General features: G+C 37.1%; 2 protein-coding genes across 14 annotated transcripts in view; one reads left to right on the top strand and one right to left on the bottom strand.

Moving 5' to 3' along the window:
- PHYHIPL (phytanoyl-CoA 2-hydroxylase interacting protein like) overlaps positions 1-7,876 on the top strand; it is a 97,220-nt gene extending 89,344 nt beyond the window's left edge. For both annotated transcript variants that reach the window (XM_004314570.4, XM_073793582.1), the window contains exons 4-5: positions 993-1,110; positions 5,757-7,876. In XM_004314570.4, the coding sequence (XP_004314618.2) occupies positions 993-1,110; positions 5,757-6,291 (653 nt within the window). In that variant the 3' untranslated portion in view covers positions 6,292-7,876. The remainder of the gene's footprint in view (positions 1-992; positions 1,111-5,756) is intronic.
- The window catches only part of FAM13C (family with sequence similarity 13 member C), a 134,152-nt gene continuing 116,737 nt past the window's right edge, over positions 6,815-24,229 (bottom strand). For 7 of the 12 annotated variants that reach the window (XM_073793577.1, XM_073793580.1, XM_073793581.1 and 4 more), the window contains 4 exons: positions 14,689-14,784; positions 13,164-13,363; positions 11,528-11,629; positions 6,815-8,399 (listed from right to left, as the gene is read on the bottom strand). In XM_073793577.1, the coding sequence (XP_073649678.1) occupies positions 8,276-8,399; positions 11,528-11,629; positions 13,164-13,363; positions 14,689-14,784 (522 nt within the window). In that variant the 3' untranslated portion in view covers positions 6,815-8,275. Of the gene's footprint in view, positions 8,400-11,527; positions 11,630-13,163; positions 13,364-13,588; positions 13,844-14,688; positions 14,785-24,229 lie in introns of those variants that run through there. The other 5 variants (XM_073793575.1, XM_019935879.3, XM_073793576.1 and 2 more) reach the window with 4 other exon arrangements.

Below are 24,229 nucleotides of genomic sequence, written 5' to 3'. Positions count from 1 at the left end.
ATGCCACTGACTACTTCTAGGCTAATCCATGACAGAGATGAAACCCCATAATAAGTCATAGTTGTCTATATATTTACTTCTTCCCTTAGACTGTGAATTCTTTGAGAGAAAGAAGAATAATTTTTTTATCTTTTAACCTGATCATTTAATTTTGCATGATGCCTTGTACATCATGTTCTGATCTAAATAAATATTTGCTGAGCCACTGAAGCAGTGAGTAAACAAACTATCCTGCCATGAGTAGTTCAACTAGGTTGCTTTTGTTTGAAAAGTCTTAAAATCTTTATAGACCAAAATTTTTGCTTAGATTCTAGTACAGGAGTTTGGCAACAGTCCTCAGTTTTCAAAACAAAAAGTTGGGAAAAGATCAGATTACTTTGAGAGATGCTTTAAACTTTCATGAGTCTTATGTACCCAGAAACTACCAACTAGGAGCCAGAGACCTAGTCTCTAAGTTACTAGCTTTATGAACATTTGGCAAATCATTAAACTGTGACAAGCCTCAATCTCTGCATCAATAAAATGGTCATACTTAATCTACCTTGCCAACCTCACAGATTTAGGGAGTAAATTAAATGAACATTATTATTATTACTCCTTTAAATTCTATTTGCTATTGCTTGCAGGTTACAAGTTTCTTTTATTTGATTCATCAGCTGATTGAAGAAAGGCTACTATGGTGCTGATAGACATTACTCGGGTTATGCAGAGTCTGTATTCCTTATTTAACATTTTGGTTTCAGGATCTTTAATTTCAACGAGTTAAAAAAATGCAAGGGTATTCATAAAAGCAACCATAAACTATAACAAAAATATTTTTGTAGAAAGAAAAAATGTGCCAAAGACAATGAATGTTTTCTTTTTTAAGTGCAGTTTCCTATTCACTAAGATGAATTTCCTAAAAGTAAATTTTAATAATCTACAATTTATTAAGCATGTAGTTGATACTTTTGATAATGTATTTTTAATAACAGTTTTTTTGTTTTTTTCAGACTATTCAAAAGTTCATCTAACACAACTGTTGGAGAAGGCCGAAGTGATTGCAGGACGGATGCTTAAATTTTCTGTTTTTTATCGTAACCAGCACAAAGAATATTTTGACTATATTCGGTAAGAATCCAAACATATATATACTGATTTGCTTTACTAAGTGCCATTCCAAATTCTAGGCTCAGGTTTCTCTTGAGTCTGCTTCTGTGAAATAGCAATTTTTAATTTTCTTCTCAAAATAATTATACTATGACTTTATTTCCCAGAAAAATTAAGTAGAAAAAATCAGATCATGGGATTTTTTTCCACTTCACTTAGATTCCTTTCCATGATCACTTGTAATACCAGTTCCTGTCTATTTGAGTGGAAGATCATAAACCTCCAGGGTTAAGATTGGTGAGCATGTCTTGTACAGATACACACTCCTCCAATTCCCAATAACTCAGTGCCTTCTGTCTCATACCAACTACTGAATTTTCTCCTCTTCCTGTGGGTCACTGAAAATGAGAGAATAAAAGGGTGACTGGTTCATGAAACACGGTGAATCAGGTGGGATTTTCGGGCTTCTGCCTACGTAGAAATCTCTCAGCCATTATCTTGGGTTAATTATTCATGAGGAAAATCTCCTTTGTTTACCTTTGAATTCTAGTGTTCAGTAGTATTTCTAAGATATCCTATGTTTGTCCCTGAAAGCAGTTTCCAAGAATTCAAAAGAATTCCATGTCACAAGTAGTTTTAATACTTACAGCCCTTTCATATTTGTAGAAGAAATTTCAATAGAGTAAATAGGCAGGTGTGTGTTTTAAAGTGAGACTGAAGCTTTTAAATGGATACAGGTTCTAAAACTTTTACACAGAAATCCCTACAATTTGTCATTTTAAAAGCCTTGATCTCACTTTGTAAACTCTAAAGTATTCTTTACAGGATTTTATGTGAAAAAAAATTAGGAAGTTCTGTTGTGGTTTTTTTGTTTCATAACTCTCCAGTTTTTCTTAAATCAAGATCATGGTTACAGATCTAAATAAACTCCAAGCTGTGGAACATGCAAAGAGAATCAAAGAGAGAAAGGTGAATTTAGGCATGTGTGTTCTTCAAATTAAGTACTTTGCAATATCATGTATTTTGATATATTTTGATCGTGAAAACTATTCCTGCCTTATGTCTGAATATCCTATAAAGTTCAGTCCATAATTCTCTTTGCTGGCAAATTATTTACCCTTCAATCTATATAATTCATAGTAGATGCCATTCACTAAATTAAGTGAATATGAGCTGAGAGATAGAACACAAATTATTATACTTGTCAACTGTTGAATGGGAATGACCATATAAGACTTAACAAAAAAGGTACTTCTTTATATTTGTTAAGCATAAAATTAGAAATAAAAAAGATCCACAGTTGCTATTTTGTTTAACAGTAAATAATATATCAATAGAATAAATAAATACATGTTTGGTACTAGGTTTAGATTCCCAGAACATTGCCAGTGTCTATTTTAGGTGGCCACTGGAGGACACTATTTCTCTGATTTTTCTCTGTCCTTTGGGTGGGAATTGACCTGTTTTCAGGACCTTAGATACTCTAGAATTTGCTCCATCTGTCTTCAAAAATTCTTCCAAGAAGAAAAAAGATAAAGACGGGGAGCATGGAAAATGGAAAAAAATTATTGTATGATTGATTCCAATATACTAGTATAAAAGATGTATTTACTAACAAGGAAATTTACCTTTGTTGGATTTTCTATGATAGTTGTAAAATTCATGTAAGTTATATTTTGATGCAGTATATATACATATATATAAAATATATACTTGCCAAGGCATGGGTACAGTTTTTCAACATTGCTTTTTTAAAAAGCTCTATTAACTGAAGCCATATTAGCATCAGTGGATCTTGATTTTCTTTAAATCTTCTAGGACTTGTTAAACATTTCTTGTGTCTTCTCGATCTGTGCCTCCATTCTTTTTCTAAGATCTTGGATCATCTTTACGCTGAATTATTTTGGGGGAAGATTGCCTAACTCCACTTCACTTACTTGTTCTTCTGGGTTTTTATCTTGTTCCTTCATCTGGAATATACTCCTCTGCCGTCTCGTTTTGTCTGACTTTTCTGTGTTTGCGGTCTCCTTTCCGCAGGCTGCAGGATCGTAGTTTCTCTTACTTCTGGTGTTTGCACCCTTGTGGGTGAGTTTGGGTCAGGGGCTTGTGCAGGTTTCCTGGAGGGAGGGACTGCTGCCTGCCCACTGGTGTGTGGAACTGTGTGTTGTCCCTCTGGTTGACAGGGCCATGTCAAGGGGTGTGTTTAAAGTGGGTGTGAGCTCAGTACAACTTTAGGCAGCCTGTCTGCTGATGGTTGGGGCTGTGTTCTCCCTTTGCTGGTTGTTTGGCCTGAGGCATCCCAGCACTGGAGCCTGCAGGCTGTTGGGTGGAGCCAGGTCTCAGTGCCCAAATGGTCACCTCTCGGAGAGCTCGTGCCAATCAATATTTTATGGGGCCTCCACCTCCAGTCTCCTTGCCCCTCCTCTGCACCACAGCCAACCCACACCTCCCCAGGAGACCCTCCACAACACACAGGGTGGTCTAGCCCAGGCTCCTGTGGAGTCACTGCTTTGTTCTGGGTCCCAGTTTACGTGAAATCTTGTGTGCACCCTCCAAGAGTGCAATTTTCTATTTCCCCCAGTCCTGTGGAGCTCCTGCGCTCAAGCCCTGCTGGCCTTCAAAGCCAAATGCTCTCGAGGCTCCTCCTTCTGATGCCAGACCCTCAGGCTATGAAGCCTGACCTGGGGCTCAGAACTATCACTACTGTGGGAGAACCTTTGGGATATAATTATTTTCCAATTTGTGGGTCTCTCACCCAAAGGGTATGGGATTTGATTATACCACGGAAGCGCCCCTCCTACCGACTCATTTTCGCTTCTTGTCTTCGGGTGTAAAATATTTTTTTCATCTTTTCCAGTTATATGCCCAGAAGTGGGATTGCTGGATCATATGCTAACTCTATTTTTAGTTTTTTAAGGAACCTCCATACTGTTCTCCATAGTGGCTGTACCAATTTACATTCCCACCAACAGAGTAGAAGGGTTCCCTTTTCTCCACACCCTCACCACCATTTATTGTTTGTAGACATTTTGATGATGGCCATTCTGACTGGTGTGAGGTGATATCTCATTGTAGTATTGATTTGCATTTCTCTGATAATTAGTGACATTGAGCATATGTTCATGTGCCTATTGGCCATCTGTATGCTGCTTTGGAGAAATGTCTATTTAGATCTTCTGCCTATTTTTTTTATTGGGTTGTTTGTTCTTTATTGTTGAGTTGTATGAGATGTTTGTATATTTTGGAAATTAAGCCCTTGTCAGTCACATTGTTTGCAGATATTTGTTTCCCAGTCTGTAGGTTGTCTTTTCATTTTGTTTTTGATTTCCTTTGCTGTGCAAAACCTTTTAAGTTTGATTAGGTCCCATTTGTTTATCTTTGCTTTTATTTCTATTGCCTTGGGAGACTGACATAGGAAAGCATTGGTACAATTTACATCACAAAACGTTTTGCCTATGATCTCTTCTAGGAGTTTTATGGTGTCCTGTCTTATATTTAAGTCTTTAAGCCAGTTTGCATTTATTTTTGTGTATGGTGTGAGGCAGTGTTCTAACTTCATTGATTCACATGAGCCTGTCAAGCTTTCCCAATGCCACTTGCTGAAGAGACTCTTTTCTCCATTATGTATTCTTGCTTCCTGTGTCAAAGATTAATTGACTGTAGGTGTGTGGGTTTATTTCTGGGATCTCTGTTCTCTTCCATTGATCCATATGTCTGTTTTTGTGCCAATACCATGCTGTTCTGATTACTGTAGCTTTGTAGTATTGTCTGAAGTGTGGGAGGGTTATGCCTCCAGCTTTGTTCTTTTTCCTCAGGATTGCTTTGGCAATTCTGGGTCTTTTATGGTTCCATATAAATTTTAGGATTATTTGTTCCAGTTCTGTGAAAAATGTCATGGGTAATTTGATAGGGATCACATTAAATCTGTAGATGGCTTTGAATAGTATGGCCATTTTAACAATATTAATTCTTCCAATCCAAGAGCATGGGATACCCTTCTGTTTTTCTTACTGTGCCTCCCATTGGTATAACTGGAACAGGAAGAACTGGATGATACAGTCCTAGCCCACAGTGGAAGGTGAAAAGGGTAGAGAATAGATCTGAGAGTGGGGTAAAGGGAGATAACCAGCTCTGTTGTAAGGAAAATGTAGGCAAGAGGGCCTGATTAGTAAACTGTGTCTGGGTAAAAAAAAAAAACTAAAGCAAAAAAAGAAACAAGATGCTTTTGTACCAATGTACATAGACAACATTCATTTTAGATCTAAATTCTGGCATCCTTTAAAGAAACATTCAACATATTTAACCAGTATTGTTAATCCAGTTTTCTCTTCACCAAGCCACTTCTAAAATCCAGTAGGCATATAATGGATGTGGTTTCAGCCATAAGATGTCTAATTTCACTTTGGTTTTCCTGGTCAGGAAATTTATTATGTAAAAGACCTCTGAGGTTTGTAGCAGAGCATCCTTACCTTAGAGTCAAGGGTAAAATTTAGCCTTCTATAGGAAATGTTAAACGATGCATTCTCCTTGATCTGATGGTAGGATGGATGAGCACTCAGGCTTTTAATAGTAGACAGTAGACCTTTAGGCCTATCACCATTAAACTCTGTAAATCAGTAGCTTTACCACTGTCATACCAAGCAGTGACCATTCATTTTCTCTTGCAGAGAACACCATGGGAATGCTATGCAGCCCTCTGTCAAGGATAACAGTGGTAGCCATGGCTCTCCCATCAGTGGAAAATTAGAAGGCATCTTCTTCAGCTGCAGCACTGAATTCAATACTGGGAAGCCACCCCAGGATTCACCTTATGGAAGATACAGGTTTGAGATTACAGCAGAAAAACTTTTTAACCCCAATACTAACTTATACTTTGGGGACTTCTACTGTATGTACACTGCTTATCATTATGTGATTCTTGTCATTGCCCCTGTGGGATCACCAGGAGATGAATTTTGTAAGCAGCGCCTTCCTCAACTAAATTCCAAGGATAATAAATTTTTGACCTGCAGAGAAGAAGATGGGATGCTGGTTTACCACCATGCCCAGGATGTCATTTTAGAAGTCATTTACACTGACCCTGTGGATCTTTCTCTAGGCACTGTGGCAGAAATCACTGGTCATCAGCTTATGAGTTTATCTACTGCAAATGCAAAGAAAGATCCCAGCTGCAAAACCTGTAATATTAGTGTTGGACGTTAATGCCCACTTTTCTTAGTCCCCTTTCTTCCCTTAGGAGCACTGATCCTCTGTTGTCCATTTTCATCACCAGATGTCTTCCACTGAAGCATGCACATGCCGCTCTCACCAAAAGCAAACTGCCACTTATCAAATTTCATTCAGAGTTGTTTTAGTGTTTCCTATTCCCTACCCTTCCCCCTCCTTTCAATGCTGAAATATCCTAAGTTGTCCTTCTGACACTGTTGCCTAGATGCTGCAATGTTTTAATTTTTCCTTTATGCCAAACATAACCAATTATATAAACTGCTTTAGCAAAATACAAAGTAATGGAAAATAATGGCTTATAAATGGTGTTTAAATATGCACTCATTTTAATCTACTGAGCAAATATTGGGATTATTCCAAACCGCATGAAAGGGTGTAATTGCAGCATGAATTAAATCTTGAAGCCTAGAATTGTCAGCACTTCCAACTTGTTGTTTGACAGTGTTATTTATGTTATTTATATTAGCTAACAGGAAACAACTACTGTGTTTCAACATAATAAATATAATAGAAAAATATTTTATTTGTATTGTATAAAATATTTACAATCTTATAGAATATATAGAGTTACATTTTAATAGCAATTGTATACATGTCACGAAACCATTTCCCTTATCAAAGATGTAGTTTGTAAACCTCAAATAGTTGTGTATCTGTTCTGTTACAAGTAGATGACTTTAATTAAACGAATTTATGAAGGACATTATTCTGATTTATAAAATATCAGGTAAATACAGAGAAAACAATAAGCCTCTGAAATAGTCTGCTTCAGAAATAGTCAATATTCTTCCCATCCAAACTATGTGAAAGTGTGAATGTGTTCAACACCATGCTTAAACATTACAGAAAAGAGAAATATAAACATGGTTGGTACAAGAGAAAATGTGGACCTCTTATTTTTACAAAAGCAAAAGTAATAAACAGGTGATTGGCTTAGTACAAAACTGCACACGCTAAAGTGGATAAAGCAAATAAAATATCCTGGCTTCTTTCCCAAGGTGTCATAGCAACAATTTCTAAACCTTTCATTTTATACAGAATGGAGAACAACTATATAGTTCATGGGAAAGTTTTTTGACTTCACAAAGTATAGACCTTGGAACATTAAAAAAAAAAATTTCCAATGGAAAAATAGTTATATAATCTTATAGTAAACAAAGATTAGCAATCATAACTATGATCACATTAGATTATATACTACAGACACATCTATCCAAAATACCTATTTTCAAATTTTAATATAATATTTTATTTTAATATAAACATCTGTTATATAGACAAAGATAATTCACAAAGTACATGCTATCAGAATGAACTTTGGTAATCAGAAATGTAAAATTTTAAGTAACAGATAAAATAATGTGCTATTTTTATATAGAAATAAAAAATTATCAGTGACACATTCTCGTATATTTTAGGGTGCTGAAAGCCTAGCAGATTTAAGGAACAAGGTAGTAGATTTTTTTTATCACTTAAAAATCTATTAGAAGTTTCAAATAAATTACATTCTTACTAGCTGTATTCCTTCCTACATAAAATAAAGTTTCTTTTCTTCCTCTTACTGATTTTTTAAAATTATGCTCTTTTCCATATGTCAATATAAGCAATCTTTGGACACTAAGTAGACTTTCTTAACCAGTAGCCCATTTAACAGGTGGATGCTTTGTGTTATTTAGATTTGATAAAATAGATGTTTTCTGAAATAATTATATTGACTGTGCATTTTCTCCCTGGCCTGGAGAAGACTGAATTTTATTTTCCAATTATACTGTTCCTTGTTGTATCTCCTCCCTTTTTAATCCCTTCTACATTTATAATTACACTTGCCATCCATTCTTAAAAACAGCTAATACACTAAAGTGCTTCAATTTTCATTTGTCATAACTACTTAGCAAGAACGGCAGAGGAAAATAAACTTGACTTATCTTGGGTCAAAGTGATCACAAACATTTCCTGAACCTCAAATGGTTTTGGCCACATCTTGCTTGCTGATGAGGACCTCTAATAGTCTCAGTTTGGCTTTTATATGCTTGTATTCGTAGTACTCATCTGCCATTGGTATCCTATCTTCCTTTTGTGGACTTCTGCAAAAAAGAAAATATCGTCCATTAGTTAATAATGAACCAAGTCATTAAAAATCCTTTTCTAACTCTTACATGAGAAAAGTACAGGGTAGCAGTTTCCACTTGATTTTTTCATCATGTCTTTTTTTCCCTTCCCTTTTACCTTCATTCACTCCCTCTTCCACATGTTACTAGGTTTCAATGTAACAGTACTCTGAGAAGTTAAATATTTTAAGTGTTTTGCAAATATATCCAGCGCATAAACATATAACGTTGGGGCAAGTGAAAAGTTCCGAGGGAAATAAAAACCAGAACCCTCAAGGCATTCTTATCTAGTCATTCTCCCATGATCCATGCCTGTGTAGAATATTCAGCCCTTACAGTGATAGTTGCATTTTAAAATATTAACCTAAAGATACAACAGAAATTACATTAACAGAAATAACTTATAAATTTATGGTAATAGGAGAAGAAACTAAGTAGTTAACCTTACAAACATGAAATATTTCTAAGTTTTCCTGTAATTGTAATACCTAACTCTGCTAATGTACAGTAGAAGAATCACTGAGAAGTTTTTTTAAGGAATTTGAGTCTAAATTTCAGTGGTTCTCTTTGCACACTATTTGTACTAAGACTAGGCACATGATGATGCACATATTTTTATACATATGACTTCTAACTACCAGATGTTCTTGACACTTATTTTGAAGAATAATTGGATAGCATCTGGAGTTAAAACCATTGCCTTCCCAGAAAAATACATCGCCAGGATATGTTTTCTAAAGGAAAGTAGTTACTTCAGGATCTCAGAAGGGTCTTTTAAAATATTTCCAACCATGACTTTGAAATACAAGGGGTGGGTACACAGGTGAGGTCACCACAATTGCCACTGAATATAAATACAGATACTCTCCAATATTAGTATGGCTGAAAACACTTAATATTTTACCTGTACCCCTTCTCTTTTCCCAGTACTGATAAAGATACATTTATATTACTTCCAAATAAAAGAACAGCTAATCTATAAAGATTCCCTACGAATACAGTTACCTACTTATGTTTTAACACTACATATACTGCCCTGAAATTTCTAGTTCAGAACTCAGAACAGCACACAAATCTTTGGACACGGTTCCTCTTAAATGCTGTCTCAATTATTTAACATAATTGCTTTGCCTCCCTTCAATATTCTGAGCCAAACTTATCAACTGGGTGTCTAAATACCACCTTAATTTGTGTAAACATATCTAAGTGAAGAAATGTTCTAATTTATAGGGAAATAGTATAAGCCATTATGCAATTGTCCCTGGTCCTTCATACTCCATTTTAGCTAATAAACAAGAGTTCATTGGCCAGAGTGAAAATTTTTGCTAAGTATTTCCTTAAGCAGTTTTCTCATTATATAAAACATACTGAAGCGTTTAGCACAGTTCCTGGCTCATAACTGTTAATGTCATATCTAGATAATTATGCTTCTCACATGATGAATATTACCAAGAACACTTATAGTACCTTAAAATTTTTAGTAATCCATTTGCCTGGTTATTTTAGCTATGTACAGTTAACCCTTCCCAATGAAATATTTTAGGAAAACAAGATCCATATTTCCTAGCCATTCAACCATTTGATTTTACTTGTAATATAGCACTACTTCTGCATTTAGTTTAAGTGTATTACCACAAGAGGGCATATAACCTCAATCAAGTATTAGGCATATCTGAAGTGAGTTTAGGACTCACTGGTGCATTAGAATGCTATACACATAACGTAACTAACTTCCCTGTATATCAAAGGCATGCCAAGTACCATTGCAGACCCATTTGGCAGGACTAGTTAACATACTGGGCAGTTCTCAAACTCTTTAAAGTAAATTTCTGGGTTCAGATAGGTTTAAAAAAATGTAAAAGTTGTATGGAAATTTTGTAAAGGAAAAAATGGAAAAAGAAAACAAGAAATTATGTTTTATATTCTAAATTTAACAACCGTGTAACATTTCTCACTAGATAACATCAGCAGAAAGGTAAGTAACTTGGACTTATAACAGTCAACTTGAAGATTCCACTAGAAAACTAGGTGGGTTACATCTGTACTTGCTAAATGCAAAATGTTTGAGAGGTCCAGTCCTAGTGAACAGCCCTGGAGGACTGAAATAGAAAGTTACTGACTAAGAGGTGAGTAGACCAAACTTTCAGGATGCTTTTAGAAAACAGTCTCTTCTCCATCAGGGCAGCCCTCAGGCTGCTGAAATCAAAGCGATTCAAGAAAGGCAGATACCTAGATGGAGAAGAATACTGAGGAGCCAGTGTATCACAGACTCCTACCTCTGCCACCCTAATAACTCCGTGACTTTGGCAAAGTTACACCCTTTAAAATTTTTTTAAAGACTGACGTCCCACACGACAACTACAGCTTCCCAAAGTTATCCCAGGAACTCTAATTATTTCCTCTTCCAACTGTGGAAACAGGCTCAGGATAGCTAATTGGCTTGTCTCTGTCTCTTCCAGAACTAGATTAATAATCCTTTTCTCATGATTTTATATATATGCGAATATATAATTTTGTTCACAATACACCAAAATTTAGAAGAAACTAATGGAGTGCATAGTGAGACTGGGTTGACACAGAAAAAGAGAGGATATAGCTAAACATTTATTTAAGGGATAGAAAGAATAGGAATGAACTCTTGACCAAATCCTGAAATAAAATAATTAAGGGCAGATCCTGAAGCTTAAAGAATATATTTAAAGCAAATGAAGAATTATTTAATAAAGTAGGGAGTAACCTGTAGAACTAAGTAACCAAGAACAAAGAAGTTATATGGGCTGAAACATTAAATATTATAGTTTTTTTTAAAGGTTTAGGTACATTCAATTGTAATGAGATTTATTATGCAAAGTTAGGGATTTGGGGAGTTCATCTTTTATTTTTTAAAGCTTTGCTGTCTCATACTTGATAGTTACAGCCTCCCATAAAACATACCCAATAATGATACTACCCAAATGTTGCATTAGACAAATCCTGGGTCTAAGTCACTTTGGAAATTATTTATGTCTTATATAAAGTCACTGTTCCTGAAAAAATTACAGCTCACTCTTAACAGCAGTTCTCTAGGAAATATTAGCTTAAAAAATATCTCTGCCCACACTTACCTTCCGGTTTGTTTAAAAAACTGTTCCTCAAATTCTCTTAAGGCTTTCCGAAGTCTCTTCTTGTCAGCCCTAGTTTCTCGGAGATGGTCAAGAAGTACAGGCCTGTATCAGGTAAAATATATACGTTCTGGCATAACTGAGAGCTCATCATGAGCAGAGTTACCGATTTAGCAAAAGCATATTATGATACAGAAGTGTTCTGCCTAAAAGTGTGTCTTTTGAATAAATATGACACATGTAGAGCGTGACCATAGGGGAGCACATCACTGAGAACATTACTTGATGAAAATAATGTCCTAGGAAAATGGAAAGGGCAGACAGGAGGCAAGCAGACTGAGTCCATTATAATAAGTGGTGAGGGTAAAGGCCACATGAATACATGAGAGAGAGACAGACATTTTGGAGGAATACTCATCAGTATTTGGTGATAGACTAAACATAAGAGGCACAAAAGGGAGAGATTTGAAAGAAAATTCTACCCTTAACCTAGAGTATAGGGGGAATGGCAAAACCCTTAGGAATGAAACAAAGACCCAGAGAAAGCTATACTTATGTCACAGATTCTCCTCACTTCATTCTAAGACAAGAGAGAAAAGTCATATACTTCAGAGCAGGAATTTTTATCTGGGGAACTTGTGTCTGGTTCCAGAAAGTTTGTGAACTCCCTGAAATGATATATGGGCATTTTCTAAAAAGTAAAAAATTCCATTGCTTTCAAAAAAGTCCAACACCCCCCAAGAAGTTAAGAACAGCTGCTTTAGAACAGCCAGCCAGCCAACCAACCAAGAAAGAAAGAGAAGAAAAGGAGGGAAGAAGAAAAGGAGAGAGGGAGCCAGGGAGGGAGGGAAAGAGGAGGAAGGGGAGGGAAGAAGGAAGGATTGATGTTCTGCTTCCAAACAGGTCACTCTTCTCTGGGCTGAAACTGGGGTACCAGCTGATATATGCACAGTAAAATCTCAGCTTGCAACCCAGTGCTTGGTCTTGCCTCATATTTATGGGGACTCCATCCCTATCTTGGGGCATATACTCACCACACTATTATACATGTTAAAGAAAATCTCATGATCTGGCCTGTAATATACAAACCAAAGAAGGCCAAATGATCAAGAGGAGTGTCAGCTACTGAATAATGATAATAACAACAATACTACTACTAATGAAAATCCAAATGGCTCCTGACTGAGTGGCCATGAGGAGAAAAAGGTCAGCTCATTTACTTAAGTCCCAGTCTGGAGAAACCATTTTATCTAAATAGAATAGACTAAGATAAAGGCCCGGACAACTGCTGACCCAGCACAGGATCCCAATTCCTTTTGGTCCAGCATTTTCAAAGGCCAGCTCTGCTTTACACACTGCCAAGCATTAGATTGGTGCCAGACCCTGCTGAAAAGATGTGCAAGAGTAGCAAATGGACCATCAGCATTTATGACATCCTTGGACCTTACTGGGAGCCTTGGTTCCTCATGGCTTTGTCGTCTCAGTTTTCCTGTTAAAAGGATAACCAGATTATGCTTTCTGCTGGATAGCATTTTTTAGAGCGTGTAATAGCTCTTCTGCATTTTGTGTGTACGAACATATAATGTCCCCCAGACCAGAAGGAGTTAAAGGAGACTCCACACTGAGGAGTCAGACTCACATGGTGGCCTCATGTAAATTGGACATGGAGAGAGCTGGTTGTTTGATTTCTTTCTTTTCATCTGGTAGCAGGAGCCTAACAGGCTCAGTCTCATTAGAGTAGGTGAGGTGGTCGCCAATAGGAAGGTGGGATGCTGGGTTTGGCAAAGAAAGTTGTTGGCTTCCCTGTGGACAGTCTTCATCAGAGTCTTCTTCCTCCTGCTTATCATAGGAAGAATTAAATAAAGTTACAAAATGCTAAGTGCCTCGTGAGGAGGCAAAACCAGGAAGGGGAACCATAAATAAACACAATGAAAACAGTAGATGATCCCTGTGCCTACTGGGAACCAAGAAGAAAGCAACCAAGAGGAACTCTTGCTCAGCTGCATCAAAAACTTGCAGAAGTTAATGAGCAAAGAAGCACCCATCCTGGGCTAAAATGCTCACCAAGCTCAGATCTCTCTGCTGGGCCAAAGCAGGCACAGACGTCTAGGATATGTTCCGATCTGGGCTGCATTGCCTAGTAATTCTTCCCTTTCACCCAGGCCTTCTGGGCCCCAGCTTCTTAACAGTTATATGGGTTAGGATGAGATGGACCATAGACTTCTTTTGTCATCCAGTAATACCCCAAATCAGGTCCTGGTGTGGGCCACTTTCAGATACAGAGAATACTCAGATAATTGACAAATTCAGGGAAGAGCTCTATGAAGGCCAAAACAAAATCGAGTTACTGCTTAACCTGTTCAGGTAATGCTTATCACAACCAAAAGATTTTCTTGCAAGGAAATCTGAAAATCATACCCCGTTTTAAATTATGCTTCCTTAATTGGAAAATTTCAAAGAGTATGAATCACTATTGTCTTTGTCTTTAGAGTTGTGGAAATATAAATGTACTAAAGTATACTTAAATTTGAATTTGTTAATATTTCTTTTAATATTGATATCTTGAGCAAGTGACTGTTCTAATATTGATGGAGTAGGATGTGTGGTGCTTTTCAAGTTCTGTATTCCCATAAATCATTCTTTATTAAAAGTAGTCTAACTCAGTTTCAGTATTCATATTTTCTATTGAAATAAATCTACTTATATCTTGCACAGAGATGGTCAAATGGTACCAAAAACAAATGCTGCATTGTATCAAGGAACATACTATCAATTTTATTATTAAAGGAGAAGAATTAACAACACATAGACTAGAACAGCTCTGTTCTGTCTAGCTGTGTTGTTGTAAATTAGGTAATGCCAAACTAAAATCCATCAGTTGTTCTCCTCACCCAAGCAATGAAAGCAAGTGTAATAACTGGCTTCAAAGATAGAATTGCTATCTATTCCTGTTTCACAATAGTTTTAATTATCAGCCACTGTTAAGTATAGTACTGGAGTTGAGGGAGACCACATTTCTACTTTGTGAAAAAACAACTGGCCTTGTTAGCAGCATATCTTGCAAAGAAGGCTCCTTTATAACGCTCATGGTGCTGCCTCCCTAACTAAACATCAATACAAAGCACAAGGACAGATTTCTAGTTAATGCAAACATCCCGACTTACAATTGTTGGAATAAGGGAAGGCGTGGACAAGATTTGCTTGATAATTCTGTATCTGTCATAAAGAGGCTTTATGAGGTTCTTGTCTTGCTTAGTTACCTGGAAAACATGAATAATTATTGTTCCTTTCTCGAACAAGAATGAAAACACATCAATGTTTTTAGCAGGCCAAAAAAAAAAAAAGTTTTGAAGCCTCTAAGGGATTACAATACTAAAATGCAACAGTAATCTTAAAAAGGTAAGTCATTTATAAGACACTGTGAAGCACACGCCAATTTTCTTCTAGGAAAGTTTCTTAAAGGATAGGTCCAAGTTTAGAAATAACGTTTTTAAAGCTTACTGAAGGACTCCTCAATGTTTAAATGGTAAGGACCCTGTTTTTTAATTACTTCCTCATTCTTAAAAAACCAATGGGTGATCCAAGAGCTATTGATTTTTCTTCTGAAACATGTATTTTATCTGACTTTCAAGATCTTTTATATCTACAGACACCAGCCTTGTCCAGGTCTTCATCACTACATACTCGGATTATATGCTAGCTTACTGGATAAATCTGACATAAACTAAATATTTTGGATAAAACAGTTAACCTCTCTGAATTCTCAATTTCCTACTATACAACAAGGAAGTTGGAGTTAAAAAGTTCCTTCCAACCAAAAAACTTCATAACCTCTTGTTTACTGATGTATTCTATTACCCTGCTGCTCTTTGACTCATCCCTAAGCACCATTTTTAACATTTCACAAAGTACATAAAATTTTAAACAGTTTCCTACTTATCTATTAATCATCTACCTACCTACCTATCCCAACCTATCTACCTCTCCAGCCAAAATGACCAAACTCCTCTGCTTGCCTTCATTTTCCTCCCTGATGTGTGTCCTGCATTAAGTTTTCTACATATTTACCACAAACAACCTCCTTTTCATTCTAGTCCAATGGTTCTCACTCAGCAGGTAGTGGGAAGGAAATGGTAGAAATAGCACATAGCATAATTGCCCAAGTGTCCTATCTGACTCTGCCTTCCAGATCCCCTCTGAGAATCCTGAAGGAAAAGAAAATGACTCAAGCAGGTGTATTTTTTAAGCTTTCTAGTTATTCTCATGCTACCTTACCCCCATCCCAGTTGAGAAACATTCTGGCCCTTTTTTTTTTTCTTAACATCTTTATTGGAGTATAATTGCTTTACAATGGTGTGTTAGTTTCTGCTTTATGACAAAGTGAATCAGTTATACATATACATATGTTCCCATATCTCTTCCCTCTTGTGTCTCCCTCCCTCCCACCCTCCCTATCCCACCCCTCTAGGTGGTCACAAAGCACCGAGCTGATCTCCCTGTACTATGCGGCTGCTTCCTACTAGCTATCTATTTTACTTTTGTAAGTGTATATATGTCCATGCCACTCTCTCACTTTGTCACAGCTTACCCTTTCCCCTCCCCGTATCCTCAAGTCCATTCTCTGTGTAGGTCTGTGTCTTTATTCCTGTCTTACCCCCTAGGTTCTTCATGACCTATTTTTTTTCCTTAGATTCCATATATATGTGTTAGCATATGGTATTTGTTTTTCTCTTTCTGACTTACTTCACTCTGTATGACAGACTCTAGGTCCATCCACCTCACTACAAATAACTCAATTTTGTTTACAAAGCTACAGTAATCAAGACAGTATGGTACTGGCACAAAAACAAATATAGATCAATTTAACAGGATAGAAAGCCCAGAGATAAACCCATGCACATATGGTCACCTTATCTTTGATAAAGGAGGCAGGAATATACAGTGGAGAAAAGACAGCCTCTTCAATAAGTGGTGCTGGGAAAACTGGACAGCTACATGTAAAAGTATGAGATTAGAACACTCCCTAACACCATATATAAAAATAAGCTCAAAATGGATTAAAGACCTAAATGTAAGGCCAGAAACTATCAAACTCTTAGAGGAAAACGTAGGCAGGACACTCTATGCCATAAATCACAGCAAGATCCTTTTTGACCCACCTCCTAGAGAAATGGAAATAAAAACAAAACTAAACAAATGGGACCTAATGAAACTTCAAAGCTTTTGCACAGCAAAGGAAACCATAAACAAGACCAAAAGACAACTCTCAGAATGGGAGAAAATATTTGCAAATGAAGCAACTGACAAAGGATTAATCTCCAAAATTTACAGGCAGGTCATGCAACTCAATAACAAAAAAACAAACAACCCAATCCAAAAATGGGCAGAAGACCTAAATAGACATTTCTCCAAAGAACATATCCAGATTGCCAACAAACACATGAAAGAATGCTCAACATCATTAATCATTAGAGAAATGCAAATCAAAACTACAATGAGATATCATCTCACACCAGTCAGAATGGCCATCATCAAAAAATCTAGAAACAATAAATGCTGGAGAGGGTGTGGAGAAAAGGGAACACTTGCACTGCTGGTGGGAATGTAAATTGATACAGCCACTATGGAAAACAGTATGGAGGTTCCTTAAAAAACTACAAATAGAACTACCATACGACCCAGCAATCCCACTACTGGGCATATACCCTGAGAAAACCATAATTCAAAAAGAGTCATGTACCAAAATGTTCATTGCAGCTCTATTTACAATAGCCAGGAGATGGAAGCAACCTAGGTGTCTGGCCCATATTGATCTTCCTTTTCTCTGAACTTCTCTGTGTCTCACTGTCTGGGCCTTAACTGTTTTCTGTGTTTCGGTTTTGTCTGCGCAAATAAATTATATCACATATTTCTTCAAATTCTCACAGTACCCAATGTATCCCCTTTCCTACTACCCATCTAACAACCCAGCTTTATATGCAAAAGTAGTATAATTTCTAGAGGTCTTTCCTTTCAGTAGAAAGACCACCTCTCTCTGTAGAGCATTTTAAGTATTGGTTAAGTAATCCCAAGAGCTTTTCATTTTCTAGCTCAATCATTCCTTAAACATTTTCTTAGTCATGACACATTTTTACACAGAAAATAAAAAATTATTTCATATATTCCATGGGATTTTAATAGGTGACAAAGAAAAATAAATCTCTAAGTTCAGAAAATACTGAAATAATGTTTTTTATTCAGTATCTTATTGGGACTTATATTCCATAGAAAGCTCTTCAGAAAATGATACATTTAACTATTATTGGCATCTCTATTACAGCTTGATTTTTTTGGTTTTATTTATTTTTACTATATTTTCTGGATTCTAGAAAAGCTAAATTTAGTCTGAGAAAAAGAAAAGAGTGACCAAAAAGCAAGTTAGAATGATGAATGCCATTATAGAAAAGTTCCTTCCACAGATGCTAGATAAAAGTCGGGGTACAGGTACAATGTATGGCACTCATCTTTCACTCTCATGATTCTATGATTTTACTTTTAGGATCATTATTAAAGTAATCCCCAAAGACAGATGTGAGGGTTCAATGGCCGTAAGTACAGGACTTCAATGCCACAAGTGCTTATCCTCAAATATATGTGCACAGGAAGGCATGCTGCCTGAAGAAGAAGGGTTAGTGGTGAGATTATGTGCCAGGAGCTGTCTTCTACTCAGGGGCCTATGGACACCAGCTATTATGAGGCCTGCAATGTCAATCTTCATGGTGGAAAATGAGTCAAGACGTAGGCTCTGCAGGATAGGTACCTCAAATCTAAGGGGCAGAAATACATTAGACTTTGCTGTTCCTCGGCCACTTTCTACTAAGAATCAGACCATTCTCTCCTCTTAATTCAATGGCTCTGTTTCTGAAGTGCATCCTCCCTCCCTAATTCTGCATATTGGTGGCTGACTATGGTATGTTAGTAGTATCTAACATGATTTTTATTTAAATGGAGAAAACACGACTGTGTTGAATAACCTGAAAGAGCCAGAGAGAGATATCCAGCGCATGAATGGGTTGTCAGATTTTAAAGATAAATATAAGGAGGTAAACCCCAAAGCTAATTATCCCTACTTCCTGCTCCTCCATTTTATATGGCATCAGAAGAAATGTAACTTAAAGGAGGTTGAGCAAGAAGGGACTGTTCATAGAACAAAATTTGATATACTTTGTTGATAGCTTGACAATTCCGTCATGAAAAACTCCAGGCCCCCTATCCAGTAGGTTACTCGAATTATCAAGATCTGGAATAGTACCCCCCAAACAAGCTGGCTTTCCAAGCAGAACTGCTGCTGAGTGGTCGGCCCAAGTGTTATTTCTTTCTAGGCCCTGGTCAGAAAGTTGTCTGGGGAAAAAACTGCCACAGCTTAAGTGCTTTTACCACCATGCTTGTTATCCGTTCTCCCCATGGCACTGGTCCCACGTATTCTTTCACAGTAAACCACGGAAACATAAAAATCAGTCGAACCGTCACCATAAACAAGCTCTCTCCTCGAGAGGGAGGTAAAACTGACATTCTCCTCTCTGGACAGTGAGTGACGAGAATCTATTACTCTTTAGCTTAGGGACTCAGGTCTTGCCAAACTTTCCCTGTGTCTAAGCCTCCCCAGCCCCTCACTGAGGGAGAAAGTATATGTGGAACAAGTCTGAGAGCTTGAACTAACCAGTCAGTCCAACAACATGGGAAGTCAATAATGAACATAATCATACAAAGCAACTGCTGAAGAGAATGGCTTGGTCAATTCAGATTTCTAAGCATACTGCCAATTAATATTGGCCTTGAAAACAGAGGTCATGAGTTCAGATAACTGGCTTCAAGAATTACACACTATTTTTAATTTGGAAAATTATGGAATCTCTGAACCTTAGGTTCTTAATGTGCAAATTCTTAATATGCAGAATGAGGATTTTTAATTATCTTATGTAAATGTCCCTGGCACAGAGTCAGGCATACTAAATGTTATTTAAGCTATCAAACTAGTTGATTTGAGGTTACTATCAATGTTGTAAATTACTAATAAAGGAATACCATGGTGCTATCAAAGCATAAATTTTAAAGATAAAAAAATTGAGAAGCACTCTATGTCGATATAAAAAGCTATCTAGAATATGCAAAGTGAAAAATGGATACATAATTATGTAGCCTGCTACGTTTTTTCAAAAGGGGCAAATTAAGAATGTGTATTGATGCTTTCTTGTATATGCTTTATATAGAAACTCCAAAAGGACACCTAAAACATTCATAGCAATAGTTACACCTGCTTAGAGTGGGAGACCTCAGAACTGGAGCTGGCAGATGGGGTGGGAAGGAGTCTTTTTAATGTGTAACCTTTTATATTTTTTGAATATGTGAGAAAGTATTACCTATTCAGAAAATTAAATTTTTGTTAAAAAGGTAAGTAGAAGAACTTGACAGGGTCTTCCTTTTGGTGCATTTTACCTGTAAGTCTTCCCTCTCTCCAATGCACAACTACTCACTAATCAGTTATCAAATTTTTACTTGATTTAAAAAAATAAAATTAATTATTATGTTTTTTAAAAATCTGCTTTTCTACACGATGACCCAAAACCTATGGGATGCAGCAAAAGCAGTACAAGAGGGAAGTTTATGGCAATACAATCCCACCTCAAGAAACAAACATCTCAAACAGCCTAACCTTACGCCTAAAGCAATTAGAGAAAGAAGAACAAAAAAAACCCAAAGTTAGCAGAAGGAAAGAAATCATAAAGATCAGATCAATCAGAAATAAATGAAAAAGAAATGAAGGAAACGATAGCAAATATCAATAAAACTAAAAGCTGGTTCTTTGAGAAGATAAACAAAATTGATAAACCATTAGCCAGACTCATCAAGAAAAAAAGGGAGAAGATTCAAATCAATAGAATTAGAAATGAAAAGCAGTATGGAGTTTCCTTAAAAAACTTAAAAATAGGACTACCATACAACCCAGCAATCCCACTACTGGACATATCCCCTGAGAAAACCGTAATTCAAAAAGAGTCATGTACCACAATGTTCACTGCAGCTCTGTTTACAATATCCAGGACATGGAAGCAACCTAAGTGTCCCTTGACAGATGAATGAATAAAGAGGATTTGGCACATATATACAATGGAATATTACTCAGCCATAAAGAGAAATGTAATTGAGTTATTTGTAGTGAGGTGGATGGACCTAGAGACTGTCAGACAGAGTGAAGTAAGTGAGAAAGAGAAAAATACCATATGCTAACACACGTATATGGAATCTAAAAACAAACAAACAAATCGTTCTGAAGAATCTAGGGACAGGACAGGAATAAAGACACAGACGTAGAGAATGGACTTGAGGACATGGGGAGGGGGAAGGGTAAGCTGGGATGAAGTGAGAGTGGCATTGACTTACATATACTTCCAAATTGTAAAATAGCTAGCTAGTGGGAAGCAGCTGCATAGCACAGGGAGATGAGCTCGGTGCTTTGTGACCACCTAGAAGGGTGGGATAGGGAGGGTGGGAGGGAGTCGCAAGAGGGAGGGGATATGGGGATATATGTATATGTATACCTGATTCACTTTGTTACAAAGCAGAAACTAACACATCACTGTAAAGCAATTATATTCCAATAAAGATGTTAAAAAAAAAATCTGCTTTTCTCCTCAAAGATGCTGCAGTTAATGAAGGGCCAGAAGAAGTAACTGCCATTACTCACCCAGTTGGTAATCTGTGCTGTGCACCTGACTCCACCTACAGTTCTTGGAAAGGACAATAAAAAGGGGATATATGCCAGTACCAATTCAGGATTTTCAAAAGAAAAGGACATAAATAAGCACCACAATCAGACCTAGGGTTGATTCATTCATTTCCAGTGCTCAACGGATGCCCTGTGACCGAAAAGTGATTATCTCCAAAAATCATCCATAGATGGTGGAGGAAGAAGATTACCCGGTAGCAGTATCCGAACTGACAAGGCAATGCTGTAGGGTTTATCAGCTTTAGTATGAGCTCTGACTAAACACCAAATGCAAAAAGTTCAAGAGGAGTCATAACGAAGGTCTCTCTAGAAAAGAAATAACTTCATCTTGGAAGCTTAATATTTAATGCATTTTAAGCAGTAGAGCAAAGACTCCAGATGAAAATCATCCATCAATTTGAGTTTAAAGAATTGGGACCTAATGAGATAATCTCAAATGTGAATAAGCTCACTGAGGAGCCAGGAATAATACTATTGTGAATATTTTCAATCCTCCCTTTGCTTCTTCTGTGGCTTCTGGACTCCCCCTTAGGAACCACCTAATAGTTGCCTAGCCACTTCATGGTCTGCTGCGTTAAGCTCTCCCAGGACCAATACTGCAGCTTTAGATATTGAGACGTACATGTTCTACTGCAGATGCTCTCTATTTAAAGGGCCTCACTTTAGCCTACTGCAAAGATAGGTTTATTTGAAGGGGCTTCTGACACTAAACAGTTTAATGGCTATTTCTTTTAAAATAACAGAAATAAATTTCCGTTTAAATAAAGATGACTTCTAAAGAACTCAGAGTTTTTCTCTGACCTTCAGATTTTCACTTACATGTTTTTATTTGACGTGAATACCTCAGGAGGGTGATCGACCATCCCAGTTTTCCCAGGACTGAGGCTTCTGGTGGGCCATGGAATTTTCAGTGCTAAAGTTAGAAAGTCTAGGGAAACCTGGGATGGTCGGTCACCCTATTCCTGAAAGATCTTAAAACAAACATGTCCAAAACAGACCTCCTGAGTTTTCACTCTCACCCTCAATCTGCTCCTCTAGTTTTTCCCCATCTCAGTAAATGGATCCATCTTCCTTTCCTTCACTCCCTACCATCCAACGATTCAGCACATCCTTTTGATTCTATATCCAAAATATACTTTGAATGTGTCTACTTCTTTCCATCTCCAAGGCTACCATACTAGTCCAAGCCACCCATTTCATCTTCCCTTTTCCACTCTTTTCCCCTATGATTAATTCTCCATACAGCAATCAAAAAGATCTTTAAAGTGTAAATCACACCATGTCACTTTCACACTTACAACCATTCAACAGCTCCCCAATCCTCTCAGTGGCCTAAAAGGTCCTGTGTTAAGTGCCCTGATCTATCTTTTCTGACTTCATCACATGCCATCCTGTGCTCCAGCCCTCAGACCTGAGAACTCCAACTACAAACAAGCTCTCCCTTCAAAGGCCTTCATACTTGCAGTTCCGTCTAGAAGGCTCTTTGCTGCTCTCTTCGCCTACTGATTCTTCTGGATTAAATGTCATCTTATTGGCCTTCCTAATCACCCTATATAAAATAGAAACCATCCATACTCATTATTTTCTATCATATCATTTGTTTCTTTGCACAGTACTTACACAAAATTTTAATGATTTTGTCTATTGAGTTATTTCTTGTTGTATCCCAACTCCCAGAAAAACATGAGCTCCGTGAAGGCGGTCACCCACATCACTTCTCTATCTTGTTTATTTTTTATATCCAGCATGGATCATAGTTCACAACACATAGTAGGCACTCAAATCTTTTTGCAAATGAATGATTGCCCACTGGTCACCAGGCATCTCCTTTTACTGTCACAATAATTATATAAATAGGTATTATCTGTATTTGATAGATGAGGAAGTTGAATTTCAGAGAATTAGTTCACTTGCCAAGTGTGTATGATTTGAAAGTGTCTTGTTCAAGGACTGAGTCCTGCTCTAAGCTTATTATACCAGTCCCAACTCATCCCTCACTCCTTAGTCAACTGAGTAGAACACAGAATTAGGACTTGGGTGTTGACCAAGCTGCTTTTATAGACGTGGTCAAAGTAACTATAAAATACAGGAAAGACCATCAGAAGCACTGAAGGATGGAAAACCACAGATGTGCCTGACTATGTGTGTGTGTTTATACACACACACACACACACACACACACACACACACACACACAGAGAGAGAGAGAGAGAGAGAGAGAGAGAAGTTAGTTATCCACTGGCTATCACAAAGTCTAGAATATTTGGGGGTGGGAGGAGGGGACAGGTTGGCTGAGTGGATGAAAACCACTAGTCACAACATATATTGGTTATTTTTAAGTTTAAAGGTATTTCATAAAGACAGAGGTAGCCAAGGGCCCATTTCTACTTGTAGATCACGTGTAAAGGACTAGTCCGGGGGCATATGGTAAGCCTTTTGGGATTTCGTAAATGTTGCCACCTTATGATCAAGACTAGATAATGTACAATAGAACAGGTGAAGCCAGCATTCTCCTCAAGAAGACTTCATTTCAAAGTCAAACATGCTAGTTTGTTCTTTCATATATCCATTCGCTCTGCCAACATTTATTCAATACTTACTTTGTACAGACACTAAGGATCATGAACAATAAACAGCCTAAACTCTACTCAAGAAGTTTCAAGTACTATAATGAGAGACAGAAAATGGCACAGAGCATAGTTAGAGCTATGTTAAGGTAGCTACAGATTATTCAAGAAATGAAAGGCAACCACATCACTCAGAGTTCAGACAGGAAGGACTACAAGGAAGGTTCCTTGGCATAAGTAAAATGTTAAGCACAGATATGCAGGAGGAGGGATTAATAACCAGGTAAGTACTAAATATTAATTGCTTTCATCATCATTTTTGTAAAATATAATCTTTTCTTTGAGCTCCAGGCGCCCATATCCAAATGCATA

The sequence above is a fragment of the Tursiops truncatus genome, chromosome 16 (assembly GCF_011762595.2).
Source record: "Tursiops truncatus isolate mTurTru1 chromosome 16, mTurTru1.mat.Y, whole genome shotgun sequence".
NCBI classification, from domain to species: Eukaryota; Metazoa; Chordata; class Mammalia; order Artiodactyla; family Delphinidae; genus Tursiops; species Tursiops truncatus.
This window is presented reverse-complemented; position numbering and strand designations above follow the sequence as displayed.